Below are 15,008 nucleotides of genomic sequence, written 5' to 3' on the forward strand. Positions count from 1 at the left end.
CGAAAAGAAGTCCGCAAAATTATGATATATGCATTAATTGACGATAGCTTTCCGAAAGTCAAATTGATCAACATCTCATTTTCTTAAATTTCCTAATTTTAATCATAAATTGAGATCATATTGATCAGTTTGGCTGAAAAGCTCAATTAATGCTTTATTTCTTCAGGTTATATGCGCTTTTTGTATGAGACGATTTTGGTCCGCGGAAGATCTCCGACGTCACATGAGGACCCACACAGGCGAAAGACCCTTCGAGTGCGATATCTGCACCAGGAAGTTTACGCTGAAGCACAGCATGCTTCGCCATCGTAAAAAGCACGAGTCGGTGGATTCTGCCATGTATATAGGTAACAGCGGTGACGAGGACAATTCGCCCGCGCAGCCACCGACGATAACACCTAGAAGCCAGCAGCATTCGCCAATCTCTACGAACACCAGCAGGCCTCGTACCCAGGACAGAATCTCTCTGCCAACTGTTGCGGCGGTTGCAACAGCAGACGCGGCACCTTGCGCGCTTATGCGTTACAATCATTATGATAACATGGCCACTCTCACTGGAAGAATGGCAAACGACAGCTCGCAAAATGCCGCGCCTGCTCCTCTATCTTCCCCACCACTTCCCGCGGAAGTGCCTAGCGAGAGTGGTGACAACGACCTGATCTCTAATCTGCTAGGAATACGCGAGAAGGGTTTGCTCGACAAGGTTCTTCTGAGCTCGGCGGACGACGCGGCTAAATTGTTAGGTGTCAATCATAGCGAGTGATAGACACGTTGAACGCGTGTAGAAGAAAACAATATGCGATTAAATACATGAATAATGAACTGCGCATTTGAAAAATCTATAAATTCAATAACATGCAATAGTTTAATGTTGAGTGATCTATATCAAATTAGCGTTGGAGATGTTAATTCTGATATATTACATTTAAGGGTGATGATGAATATATAATATGTCTAATGTGTGATATAGAGGATTCTGAACCCTGCTCTACGATAGATATTAACATCATTACCAGACAGAAGGAAACATCTAGATACGGACGTACTCTCAATTCCACCTTTAACACCACGGGTGAGACCGAGAAGCAGCCGGAACAACCAAAGGCTGTCCAGCAAAAGATGGTCATCGCAAACAAAGTGACCGGAACTGTAAAATGGTTCAACGTCAAGAGTGGTACGGTTTCATCAACAGGAATGACACCAAAGAAGATGTATTCGTCCATCAATCAGCCATAGTGAAAAATAATCCGAGGAAGGCCATGCGCAAATGAAATGACCGGAACTGTAAAATGGTTCAACGTTAAGAGTAGCTACGGTTTCATCAACAGAAATGACACCAAAGAAGACGTATTCGTCCATCGGCAATTGTTAAAAATAATCCGAGGAAGATCATGCGCAGTGTTGGAGATGGCAAGGTCGTAGAGTTCGATGTCGTTGGCGAGAAGGGTCATGAAGCCGCAAATGTCACCGGTCCAGCGGGTGAAGCAGTTAAGGACTCGCCTTATGCGGCGGACAAGCGTCGTGGATACGCGGTATCCATTGGGTGTACTCAAGACACGATAACGACCTCAAAATCGTAGACCACGCGAAGGCCAGGAAGGTTACGATCAAGGCGAAGGGAAAAGCGGTGATGATGCAAATCTGACCGAAGGCCAGACACTGCAGTAACAGCGTCGCTATAGGTTGCGACGTCATTATGATGGCTATTATCGCGGAGGACGTCGTTCCGCTAACGATAAGATCACTTATGAAAGATGTCATTGTCTGATCGCACATTGTTTTCTTCTACTGTTCGTGAGCAGATATCTATAAATTAATCATCAGAATTCTCTTCAATCCTCCGTCTAAGGTTCACGATCGTGCCTTACATTCCTTATCAATTTGTCGCACGTGTTTGTATAAAACACCATAGTGTTTCGGAGAGTTTCTGTCGAAATAAAATTCTGATGAAAGAGAAGAATAAAGAGCAGTTGCTGGAATATGATTATGCACCTTATTAGAAACGAAATTTTATAGTTTACAACGAGGTATTACCAGCAAGTGTTATATTTATTTTGTAAAAAATAAGTGAATCAAATGAATCGATTGGAATTTATATTTTATACAATTGTGACTAATTTTTTTTTATTCTATGTAGAATTAAAAAGAAGTAAAATTTGAATGGAAACGTAGCTCAGCGAAATAAAATAAATAAAATTAGAAGAGAAAGATATAATCTATATAAAATTCTGTATTTTATCAATATATACAATTTTATATAAATATTATATAATTGTATTAAAATATATTAAAAAATCGATTTTAAAATCAATTCTAAAATCAATTCTAAAATTGATTTTAAAAATGTCTAGTTCCATTGAAACGAATTTCTTTCGATTTATTCTGATTCACTTATTTTTTTTTTTTTACACACAGGACATATTTAATTATAATTACTCGCAATAAAGTATATTATTTGCCACCAATCTCACGCACGTTTTCTTTACTCTAAAATATCTGACTTGCATATTTTGTCTATTTTATAATCGTGTCGTTCAATCGCCAATAGAGATATCATTAAATGTTATACATATATAAATGGTTGCTCTCCTACCGGCGTATAACCATGCAGGAAACCCACGCTTCTGACAAAAGTTCCTTCGTAACGCCTCGACTCCTCATTTTTCTCGTGAGAAGTGCGTCATTTATGTGACTCTGCATACCTTTATACATATATATGAATCATGTAAATTTCGATCATATATATTTAAGATTTTCACTGTGTGATTATACGATTATACTTTGCATCATTCGCGATAGTATCATGACTAACGCGAGCGCGAAAAGCCCCGTCAAAAGTAATAATTTCATCAGCAATGTCATTACTAGTGTATGTACATTAGGAAATGTGCATTAGAAATCAATCACAAATAAGTCATTAGGTAACACGTGTGTTTATATCCCTTGTTCACGCAGTATTAGACAGTAGCTCGTGAAATATGAACGCAAGTTTTCTCATTTATGATACAGATATTTGTGACAGAATAATTTTGAAAAAAAGGAAAAGACTTTAGACTCTTTTCTGAAAAAAAAAAAGCAAAATATTTTGCGAAAGGTCAAACTAGTATTCATCAAAAGGTGAAACTGCATTTAAATCCAAAGAATTCATTGTTAACGCAATGAAAATTAAGCTAGCGCCATATGCATTAGAATTTTATTTATTGTTAGTTATGTGTTTCTACAAAAGAGTGAGAAAAACAATAGATGTAAGTGCGAATTTAACTGATATATAATACACATAAGCATTATTATAATGCATTTAGCGAATATGTTCGCTGACGAATTACATTCCGATTCGAACATTCCGCGGAAATAGCGGATTCCGACTATGTTTCACATGCAAAAAGGATGATTTTACGTATATTAGTGGTAAAAAAGCTTGTTCGTTTACTCAAGAATTGCGAATACGGATCTGAGTATCTATATTGTGTAGATTTTTTTTCAAACGAGCGAGAAATGCAATTTTCACACGGATAAACGTGGAAATGTGCAAAGCAATATAGCGAAATTTATCACTAAATACTTATATTAAATCATTTGAATATTGTAATTGCGTGCGATTACTCTTAAGAATCTTAATGTATATAGATAGTTCGATGATTATCCCCTCGCGCGGATACAATTATACCAAATCATTAATTTCATTATTGACGTAGATAGATAGTTGGATTAGACCGATTGAGACGAATAGATGGCGGATTTAACTAGGCCAAAGGAAAATAATTTCTATTTTCTATTCCTTCACCTTTTTATCTTCACCTACTCTACTCTGTTATTCGTTTATGCCTTTACATGATCTTATATCCCCTTCCCTTCTGTCTCCACTTACATCACATTTTTTCCTCGAGTCAACTTCTCCTCTTTTTCCTTTTCCTCAATCATCATATTCTGAAACATACATAGTTTTATAGCGAAGACGATTGTACACATGGCTATAATGCGGTTTTAATCAGTTCAAAACCGAGGTCGAGAATAATTGTCTGTCAACATCGTTCTTGATCCCGTCTTGTGGCGCATTGTCTTTATGATGTCTCTGTCGCAGGATGTTTGCAAGTTCAATCTTTGTACTAAAAAAATTCAGCCTTTTCATAAAACATCACCTTTTTTGTTTATAAAAAAAGCTAGATTTTTTTATACATGTATAAAGGGACTGAATTTAAAAATATTCTGTGGTAAACATATCACGTGCGCCGATATATTAAGGCCCTTATAGGTATGCTGTAGGCGAACGAAGGAAAGCTATATTTATCGAAGCGGATGAATCCATTTGAATCTTTTTCGAGTGCGACTTTTCTTGACTATTACGAAAGCTCTAAGGTATCAAGTAATCATTGTAGCGCACGTGTACATGGACAAGTTGTATTCTCTAATTTAAACCTAGAATAATAAATAAACGTATACAATTAAACGATATGCATAATCATCGTTTATTTTCATCCGTTGTCTTATTTAAAAAATTAAGAAATTCATAGCTCGTCTAGAAAAAATCTAGAAATAACATTTTTTTTCTTGGCACGCATAAAATTTCGGAATAAGCATTCTAAATTAACAGTTATATTATAAAATTATAGTTATAAAACCATTTAATGGAATCCTAACAAAATTTAAAAATATAAGTCTTTAAAAACTAATAATGTAATTTATATTCGACACTATATTTTCTAGCTCTTTCAAATAAATGTATGTGCATGAAATAAAAATAATATTTGAATTATCTTCTTCCGAAGAGTATCATTGATACTAATGGAAATAGTGTACTTAATAACACCTTTATATGGAATTCCAAATAATACAAAAATAGATTAATAACATAATGAATATAAATATAATAAATATAAATATATGTGTAACAAATATTATTTCTATCTTATTATTATTTTATCTATAATAATAGATAATGATTTAAGATAGGTAACTTCGTTATAAAATAAAAGAAGAGCTAAGAATCTTAAATTAAACACAAAGACATAAAAAGATAGAGTACAAATATTAAAAAATAATTATATTCTCGTGTCTCACTCACTCACTCTCTCTCTCTCTCTTAGAGATAAAAAAAGGAAATTTTATATCATATATTCATAAAAGCGCACAAAAGTTTACCAAGAGAGAGCTACAATTTCTATAAAGATAACTTTATGATAATAACAAGTTTGAGAGAGTCAGTGAATCGGCAGTAATATGTGTAGTTGTCTCTTTTTCAGTCAACAGCATATCTTCCAGCTTCTTCAGTTGGTTTCTCACCCGTTCTTCAGTGAGATATGGCGCACGGTTTTTCTCAAGAATAAGAAACCAATCGAGAACATTTTTAAACAAATCATTGTAAAAGATCTGCGGCGTATTGTAAACCCTGCCCATATCTTTGACAACAAGTTCTTCTAATTCGGGCTCGGAGGGTTGGCCCACCGCGAATACCAATTTGCTTAAGAAGTCCCATATATATGTTTCGTTGTTAGAAATTGTTCGTAAATATTTTATTATCGGGTTTGATATTGTTCGGAGTACGTCTAAATTAAAGCGATATCGCTTACCCTTTCCTTCAAAGCTGAAAATCTCATCGTTGTCTACAGGCACTAAAAATTCCAGTGAACTATGAATATTCCTATTTGTAAAGACCGTCATGTCCACAATCTGTTCCGGCGTTATATTCTCAAATTTGCCGATCATTTTGACGTAAGATTTGAATAAATACAAAAGACTGTATTGACACTGTTCTTTTTCTACGGACAATAAATGATGCATGGAGATCTTGGTGCCTCCGGTCAAACACGCCATGTGCTTGATTTGTACAAAACGGTACATATATTTTTTATCGGAGGTTTTTCCGTCTTCATCTACGGCATCATTAACATATTTCAAAACCAAATCATGAAATCCTCGGGCCTCGTATACCTCCGAACCCAACCACCATTTACTTGCATTTTCCTTGGATATCATCTTCCATGTCGCCCATGTTAAAAATTTTATTTGGTATGTAATACCACGTATTATGCCGTTTTTTAAGAACGCACCTATGTATTGGTCTTCTGTAAAATTAATTTTATTTGTATTAGTAAATTAGTATAACAATAAAAGAGAATAAAATAAAACAACTTTATGATAAAAAAAGATTATAACATAATCAATATAAATTTTCATTCTAATCATTATTTTTTCAAACTTAGAAAAATTTTGTAATTTTGTTCTATATACATAATCTATATACATAAATACATACATATAAATACACACACACACAGACACAGACACATATTGTATATATAGCAAAAATTATATTAAATCTTTTTCAATGATTAATATACACGTATGTGCACATTATTGAATAATTTGGTGAGTTTTATGTTGAAGTTCTTCTGTACATATATATAATAAATTATTCAATAATGTGCACATACGTGTAATATTAATCATTTAAAAAGCTCTATAACTTTTACTAAAAAATAACAACTTATATATAAAAATGTATGTTTTTTTAAATATACTATTTTATTATACTACTATTATTTTATTGGAAAAGAAAAGAGAGGCAAAAATGGGGAAAAAGCAAAAATTATAAAATTAACCAGAAAAGAAATTTCAAGATTTATATCATTAAATACCTAAAATCAAATAAATTAAATATAAATATAATACTGTTTGTTATATGCATTTGTATGTTTATATACAAATTTTGTCTCATTTCTCGTCTTAGAAGTCCTTTTACAGGCATCAACAATGTTTTTCAGGCCGAACTTGAAAAACATTGTTGATGTCTGTAAAAGGACTTCTAATTGTAAGACGAGAAATGAGACAAAATTTTGTATTACAAAAATCTTAATAACTCAAAAACTAATCATTTCCGGGCCTATGTCGATTAACTTTTTTTCTTCTCTAAGCATGAGGAATCCATTCCTGAAATTTTGCCCATTTATGAAACACCGTGTATAGTACTGAACATAACGTCAGCAAAAATCTTACGATTTAAAAGAAAATCGATAGATTTAGAATCAGCTACATGCGAACAAATATACTATGAGAAAACACATGAGCTATAAAATTTATATTATATCAATAAAAAATCTGAAAATTGATAGAGATAGATATAGGAGATAAATACAACAAATATGCTGACTACGAGGAGAATAATATGAGATCAAGTAAAAAAATTTAAAAAGAATTAATCTGATACCATACAAAGAAGAAACGCGAGTCAGTTGTAAAGTGATATATATATACAATTCTTAGAGATTAGATTAAGCTGTATAAGCGGAACATATCCGTTGTCAATTCGATTCACTTAGATGCTGTACGCGTGCACTGAAGAATTTATATCTTATTGAATTTATATTATATTTTATATTGTGTAAATAGATAACAGATAATTAAATCAATATTTATTGTAATACTTGTTTTTAAAAATTAATTCCGCTAAACATGTCATCGCTAAATAAACGATTTAGTTTTTTTAAATAAAAGGTTGCGGTCATGAAGAAATAATGTGACTAATGCACTGATAATAAACTACAATCTTACAAAGGAAACAATAACTGATATATATTAAGTCATTATAAATATTAATTATAATTTGATAGATTTAATTATAACATCATAACTTGATTTATCTAAATTTAGATATAATTTTATTTAATATATAATTCTATTTAATAAAATATGAACAATATAATAATTGATACATTATTAATTCGAAAGAATGTAACAAGCGCGTTATGCATAACTCGTCGACAATAACGAAGTCAATTTATTTAATTAATGTTCTTACAGGAATCAATGTGAAATGAAAAATCGATCGTAAAAGATATCCAAGACTCGAGCAATTCGTGATAACTGGAAACATGAGACGCGGTGTACGATACATTTAACGTGCCGGTTGGCGTTATTATCAACATCGTTTGATGTTGACCGACACGTGTTAAATCTTTCAATCCCGTAGTAAAAAAAATATTACCATAGCATTAGCAATTGCGGCGTTCAATAAAACGAAACCACAATATGTATTGCAGCATTAGTCGAGGAAAATATTCGTAGATGCGAGGCTGAATCGATATAAGAATATTAAAACGTTTCTTTCGCGAAACTGACAAAGAATCCTCCTAAAAATAAATGTTCAATTTTGCATAAAAAAATACTTCACTTTTCGTTTCGACAAAATACATTCGATGAAGTAGATAAAAATTAAAATTTTAGATTGTGATATTTGGTGAACAAAAAATCTCTCAAAAACAATATGAACAATAAAAATCTCTCAAAAAAATATAAACAACAATATGAAAAAATTAACTTATTTTCACATAACGATATAGTGCAAGATAAAAGTTTATTTCTCGTTATGCATATGATGTAAATTAGACGATTAGATTTTTTTAAATATTTTTAGAAAATAATTTTTTAGATCACCTTTATCACACAAACGTATATAGCTTTTGTATTCCGTTAGACATATAAAGACGAAAAAAAACTGAGAAATTTTTTGACATTAAAATCACTTGGTCTTCGCGATTATAACACATACGAATGACGCACAAGTACAAAAATATATACAATTAAAAAAAATGTTTATAATTAATGTAAACGAATAAAAGAATTTTGTCTGTGCAAGTGCGATCACGTAAAACGTTATTAGATACCTTTTGCGATACTGCTTGCGTTATTCTCCATGTCAGATTCTGTATCCTTTCGATGCTCTTAATCTCCGAGAGTATTAATTCGAATCGGGACGGTAAAATTTAACCTTAAACTTAGCTGGATGCAGCTCGTTGGAGCTTGTGCGAGCGATCTCAATAGGAACGCACGAGTGATCACTTCTACGGCAGCGATTGTCTCTTCTCTACTAACTGCGAAGGAGCCTCAAAGAGTACAAAGGGGCTTTCAATCGTTTGACGCTTTACGACTGTGACTCCCCCAGAGAGCAGAGATTCTCTATAACGGTCATTTTTGCTATTGGGAAAAATATTTTTCGGAAAGAAAAATAAAAAAAGAACTATAAAAGGTTTATGACATTCATATTTCCTTTCTCGTTAACGGTTTGTTCGAATACATTTGTAGCAAGTATATTTAACGACTCGCTATAAATGACACGCTACACAATTTTAAGATGAAAATTGACAATGAAACAAAACGTAAAAATATAATGACTTTAACATTTAAATGACGATTATTTCATAAATAATATGTATAAATAATATGTATAAATAATATTTTGTATAATAATATGCATAAATAATATGTATAAATAATATTTTGTATAATCGATATATCATATATGTATATCAATTTATTTTGTAACGAATGAGGGAATATTAATATCTATATAATAAAAAAAAAAATATATATATATATATTTTTTTTTTAAAGGAATGTATAATTATAATTATTTATTAAAACTAAAATAATTATTTGTTTTCATATTATTATTTTTATATATGGCAAATTGTGATATTCTTTTGCAATGAAAGCAATAAAAGATTCATATTCCCTGGAAAAGATAAGTAAAAAGTATTAATAATGTTAGAAATAATTTTTTTTGTGATCAAGATATCTGTATTATCGCCATCAGCTTCGTCATGTTACTAAAATAAATTTTATGATATATATATATATATATATATATATATATATATATATATATATATGTATAATGTAATTCACTCTAGGGACATTCTCAATTCAATACTAGGGAACACTGTTAATTTTTGTATAATGGTATACTTGCGTGAAATTCTGATAAAATATAAATATGAATCCTTTTTACTACACATTACAAAAAATATAATTTATCTATCTTTTGGTATTAAATGTCTCACACAATATAATTTTCTTATCGAGTCAAAGTGTTAAAAATTACACATTTAATTTTTATGGGTGAATACAAGGGGAGGGGGAATATATATAACTGGAGAATATATTGTATATATACACACACACATTGCAGAATCTTTTTCATGGATGTACTTTTTATTTCGAATATTATATCTGGCGAGTAATAATGATTACTTAAATAAAGTCATGTATTACGATGAGAGTGAAGCGAACATCACTATGTACAATATAAATATTACATGATTCGCTACGTTGCATTCTATCATAGAATGCATCCTATACGTTGCAGCTTATATCATTTCTACACGCGAAAATCGTTTAGCGTACTAACTGCGAGATATCGTTAAAACTTTTACTTTCAACATTCCCTTCAACACTATATGGAAAAAGGCGCACTCTGTTAAAAATTCAACATCTGAATTTACCAGTTAATCTAACATCAGCTTGTAGCAATATAGTGCTATATTTTTTTTTACCTTACACAAATACGCGCGCTATAACACAGTATGACGCGCATTCGTAAATCGATCTTGTGTGCGTTGTCAATTTTTGTAAGGCGAACACATTTGAATATTAAGGACAATTAAACGCACACGTCCGGAGCCTGGAATAATATGTCTGTGTGTATTAATGCAAGCAATATTTAGGAGAGTTATATGAAGTGTATCGCCAGCAGAAACAAAATTTCTTTATAATCCAATTACTTATGCATAATGCCATTTTACTAAAAGGCCATTCTATTTTAATGAATGATTTATATTTTCTCTCAGTCTAAAATATTTAAAATGATTCTAATAAAGCTACATATTGTTATATATAATTGCTGAAATTACTGAAATTAAAAAAAAATTCTAAAAGGGAATAGAAAGATTATATATATATATATATATATATATATATATATATATATATATATATATGAAAATTCTTATATGGAAGTTCTTCAGCAAATAATGTAAAAATATAGCTGAGACACACACACACACACATTACTTTTGATGATTAATGAGCATAAATTATACACTTATTAAGCAGCTCATATATATATCTGAAATATTTTTATTATTACATTCGGCAACTACTTCAAATCTAGCTATTCTCAATTAAAAAAAAAGCTTATGGAAGTTCTTACTGGCGAAATATGTTATATATATAGGAAGATCTCTTTTATCCAATTATCTTATAATAATCTATAGTGGAAAAAGTATCATATTATGCACGAGAAATCTGGAACACGTTGCTCATCGAGAGATCTAACTAATTCACGTCGAATCTCTCGCTGTAATACACATCTAAGATGCGTCGATATATAGGCGAGTTGTAAAAAGCAGATGCAGCATAAACACAATACTTTATGGATACTAATAAAAGTATATACAATTATTGGAATATTTATCGTAAATGACATGTTCTGTAAACAAAATTATGAACTCACATTTTCATTGCATATCTAATGTTAAATGACTATTTTATTTACGATTAGAATGCACTTGCAAGATTATACAAATTAAAAAATTATATTTTCAACACATAGATAATTATTTTCTGCATGCATTCTGATATCAATATTTAAACATGTAGAAATAATAAAAATAAATATAATTTTATTTTAAATATTGTTTAAGAATCTGTTTTTTATGTCTGTATAAATAAAAAGCTAAAAAATGGAGAGAAACTATATTAAAAACACTATATTTAATATTAAATATGCAATGAATATGTTCCAAGTGTTTCTATTGAATGTCGGCAAACCTATTCCACTTTTGGATTTCTCACATACAATGAATGATTCGATATGCACTCATAAGTAACTGTAGCATACACTGAGAATAATTGAAACATTAGAATGGAAAATTATCGCTGCATTACAACTTGCTACATTGTTTGGTTCATTTGCAGATCAGTGTTATGCTCCGTTGTGCCCTCCATCGAATATCTATATGTTTCAACATCTTCTACCTTGTCTTCTATCTTAACAGGATTTTTAATCATGTGATCATTTCCAGTTTTACATACTTCATTTGATGTAGTTTTATTATCTTCTGATTTGATTTCTTGCTTCATTGTAAATGCTTGCTTTCTGGCTTTAGTTTCCCTTATATCCGGTCTCTCTCTCTCGTACATAAATGTTTTTCGTTTCCTTCGCATGGGCTTGCACACCTTTTTATACAGCATATTCATCTCTTTTATTCTGCTGGTTGGAATTGTCCAATCCATTTCTTTACACGTTGTGTCCGGATTTCGTGTCGGATCCATAGTGCTTTCATGTTCCGGTATTTCCAATCCCAACTTTTTCATGACTGCGACCATTATTTCATCAACATTGCCATTAATAATTAAATCAGCTTTTTTATCCTGTAATGACAGTTTATTTCAGTTGTACTTTAACAAAATCGCGCAAAACATATTTTTATATATATTTAGTGCGATATAATCTTACATGTTTTGTTGGTTGCAAGTTGCATATAACAAGACGACCTCCATATTTTTTCGTGTACAAAGGTAGATTACCGCTTGGAATAATTTGTAACGTTGTTCCCAAACATATACTTAGATCGGCAACGCTAAAAGGACGCGAGCTTTTAAATATTACACATGATGATAGATAATGTGACTAGAGCATTGGTCATACACACATACATACACATAGAGAATTTTTATATTACACATAAAGCCACACCAGAATTGTGTTACTTATAATTTTTATTATAATTTTTGATTATAATATATATATATATATATATATATATATATATATATAATCATTAAAATAAATAAATAAATATAACACACACACACCCACGTGTTATATATATATATATATATATATATATATATATATATAAAATAGTAATAAATAGTAATAATAGTAATAAAGTTTGTATGTATAATAATTTCAGATACCAATATGATTCAATTTTCTTAAATATTGATGCAGAATATTATTATTTACCTGGAATGTAAATCAGACAATGTCAAATCACTGTCTGGTAAATTATGCTCCCAATCAAGAATAGTATCGTGCATTCGGCCACGGCACGGACGACCGCCTATCTGTTCTGATCTGCATACAGTATCTAAAGATTTTTTTCCCACACTTTTGGCCGCAAAATTACGAATAAATTGCCTGTGAAGTAATTTAAGAATTCTCAATATTTTTATTATTCAGTAATAGAATATTTTTATTATTATTTATAATTATTGTGATTAACCCGGTTTTTTAATTATTTTATATTGACTACTTTTATATATTTCTCTTATAAAAGTAAAAAGATGCAATTATATATGTATATCCTTTTATATATGTATATCCTTACTCATACATTTATGTACAAACCTGCCACATTTATCACACTGTTCTGTAAACATATTTCCATGCAATTCTGCTAAATGTTGCCTCGATATTCCCGACCGTAGATGTAATCCATCTATATTCTGGCTTATGATAAATTTTATTTTTTCTAAAAAAAGAAAAATCTTGTAGCAAACAGATACAGAAAAATAATTGTAAAATCTTAAAGTTTTTGTAGCTTTTTTCATTGGTCGACACTTACTGGCCTCTATCAATTTTTTCAATGCCATATGTGTCTTTGTAGGAATTGCTTCATCAAAGGAAATGTTCATGGAAGGCTTTAAACCTTTTTGTTCCAATGTCCATACACCATTTGTACCCCTAAGAGAAGATATTGTTCAAAAAATGAGCCAATACATTTTAAACTAAATTCTAATCTTATTGAATTTCCTCTTAATTTATTGTTACTGAATGTATTCTATAAATAATTATCAAGCTTTGCTCTTTTGTTTAGATTTTTCACATTCACCTGTTGTAATTCCAATACAAGAGTTACAAAATTTGCAATTTAGAGAAGCTCTAAAAACATATGTTTATTTAGAAAAGCTCTAAAAACATATGTTTATTTAGAAAAGCTCTAAAAACATATGTTTATACCTTTTAAACATGTATCATGACATATGTTTATATATTTTAAACATGTATCATGACATATGTTTATACATTTTAAACATGTATCATGACATGTATCATCATATAGTGCCAAGATTCTTTTTTACAAATTTTTTTACATGTACAGTTATGAATCAACAGCTTAGCATTGTTTTACATCTCATACTTGATCTTTACGCTTCAAGATTCTTCGTGTATCACACCCCTGTATACAAATGTCAAATGCTATCTTCAGCAGAAGGAGATGACACAGGCGAATTCGAACGGAAGGGGAGAGGACAGAGGACGGGGACAAGTGAAAAATTGAGTCTCGAGAAAATCGGCAAGCGATAGTCACCGAAAATCGGGGATACCCGCGGCGGTGCTGATACCGGCGCCGGTGTGGACCACGACGTGACGGGCGCCCTGTATCCAGTCGGCCAGGAGGCCGCATTTCAGCCGAAGAGTCTCAACGCTGTCGTATCTCTGCAAGCAAGGATAATGAAAGCAGAAAGGAAGAGAGAAACGGAAAAAAAAAAAAAAAAAAAAAACAACATTCTCCCGCTCGATCGCGACAGAACGAATCAAACGTCATTCACGCGTATTCGCGAGGTGTCGCGAAGACGAAAGGCAGAAAAAAGAAGAAGATTTCACCTCGCCGAGTATTTTCCTCTCTTTTTTTCCCTCTTACCTCCTCCAGGCCCAACACTCCTTTGTTTTCGTACGGTGATAACCCGTCCGCGTAGCTGGATGACATTTTTGCGCGGCCGCTCGTCAGCGAGATCCCGGATCGGATATTCTAGATGACGCCTGGGGGACGCCACGAACGGATATCCGGGCTCGTCTTTTACGATCGCCGTGGACGATGGAAGCGGACGCGATTTTAGCCGCGCTCCGGCCGCGCTCCCATGTGTCAGAACGGATACGTAAACACAATATGAATCGAGCTAATGACCGCGTGCTGTTATGTTTATACGCTACGAATGACGATAAGTGATAGGAAACTCGAGACCCGCGGGGAACGCATTCTGTTTTATAGACTGCACTGCATGCAACGAAATGGCACTTGAACAGAAAGAAGATAATAAACCGCCCGGGGCATGCGCCCTGCGCTTCGCGCGTCCCGCAGGAGCGGCGGTCCGGGACGCCATGGACGCTCGAGTTAGCCCGAGTTCCTCTCGCGTGCATTCAATTCATGCACGAACCGAGCGAC

At 32.1% G+C, this 15,008-nt stretch overlaps 3 protein-coding genes across 4 annotated transcripts in view; 1 reads left to right on the forward strand and 2 right to left on the reverse strand.

Annotated features, from left to right (window-relative positions):
* The window catches only part of LOC105254215 (ras-responsive element-binding protein 1), a 66,637-nt gene extending 64,437 nt beyond the window's left edge, over positions 1-2,200 (forward strand). For both annotated transcript variants that reach the window (XM_025408620.1, XM_011262745.2), the window contains one exon: positions 167-2,200. In XM_025408620.1, coding sequence (XP_025264405.1) covers positions 167-763 — 597 coding nt within the window. In that variant the 3' untranslated portion in view covers positions 764-2,200. The remainder of the gene's footprint in view (positions 1-166) is intronic.
* A 2,852-nt stretch (positions 2,201-5,052) lies between these two features.
* LOC105254212 lies at positions 5,053-8,903 on the reverse strand. Its single transcript, XM_011262741.3, has 2 exons — positions 8,661-8,903; positions 5,053-6,062 (listed from the first exon to the last, which is right to left on the reverse strand). Exons 1-2 carry the CDS (start codon positions 8,689-8,691, stop codon positions 5,173-5,175), a joined length of 921 nt encoding a protein of 306 aa, XP_011261043.1. The 5' UTR covers positions 8,692-8,903; the 3' UTR covers positions 5,053-5,172.
* Positions 8,904-11,496: 2,593 nt separating this feature from the next.
* On the reverse strand, positions 11,497-14,951 carry LOC105254211 (NAD-dependent protein deacetylase Sirt6). Its single transcript, XM_011262740.3, has 7 exons — positions 14,487-14,951; positions 14,154-14,281; positions 13,407-13,525; positions 13,190-13,313; positions 12,806-12,979; positions 12,293-12,416; positions 11,497-12,207 (listed from the first exon to the last, which is right to left on the reverse strand). Exons 1-7 carry the CDS (start codon positions 14,550-14,552, stop codon positions 11,728-11,730), a joined length of 1,215 nt encoding a protein of 404 aa, XP_011261042.1. The 5' UTR covers positions 14,553-14,951; the 3' UTR covers positions 11,497-11,727.
* Between the last annotated feature and the right edge of the window lie 57 nt (positions 14,952-15,008).

Source organism: Camponotus floridanus, unplaced genomic scaffold (assembly GCF_003227725.1).
Source record: "Camponotus floridanus strain SB8 unplaced genomic scaffold, Cflo_v7.5 scaffold22, whole genome shotgun sequence".
NCBI lineage: Eukaryota > Metazoa > Arthropoda > Insecta > Hymenoptera > Formicidae > Camponotus > Camponotus floridanus.

Coding starts and splice junctions, on each gene's coding strand:
- LOC105254212 (XM_011262741.3), bottom strand. CDS start 8,691: ATGGAGAATAACGCAAGCAGTATCGCAAAAG. Junction 6,063..8,660: donor CGCAAGCAGTATCGCAAAAG/GTATCTAATAAC, acceptor TTAATTTTACAG/AAGACCAATACATAGGTGCG.
- LOC105254211 (XM_011262740.3), bottom strand. CDS start 14,552: ATGTCATCCAGCTACGCGGACGGGTTATCACCGTACGAAAACAAAGGA. Junction 12,980..13,189: donor CAGTGTGATAAATGTGGCAG/GTTTGTACATAA, acceptor ATTACTTCACAG/GCAATTTATTCGTAATTTTG. Junction 12,208..12,292: donor ACTTGCAACCAACAAAACAT/GTAAGATTATAT, acceptor CTGTCATTACAG/GATAAAAAAGCTGATTTAAT.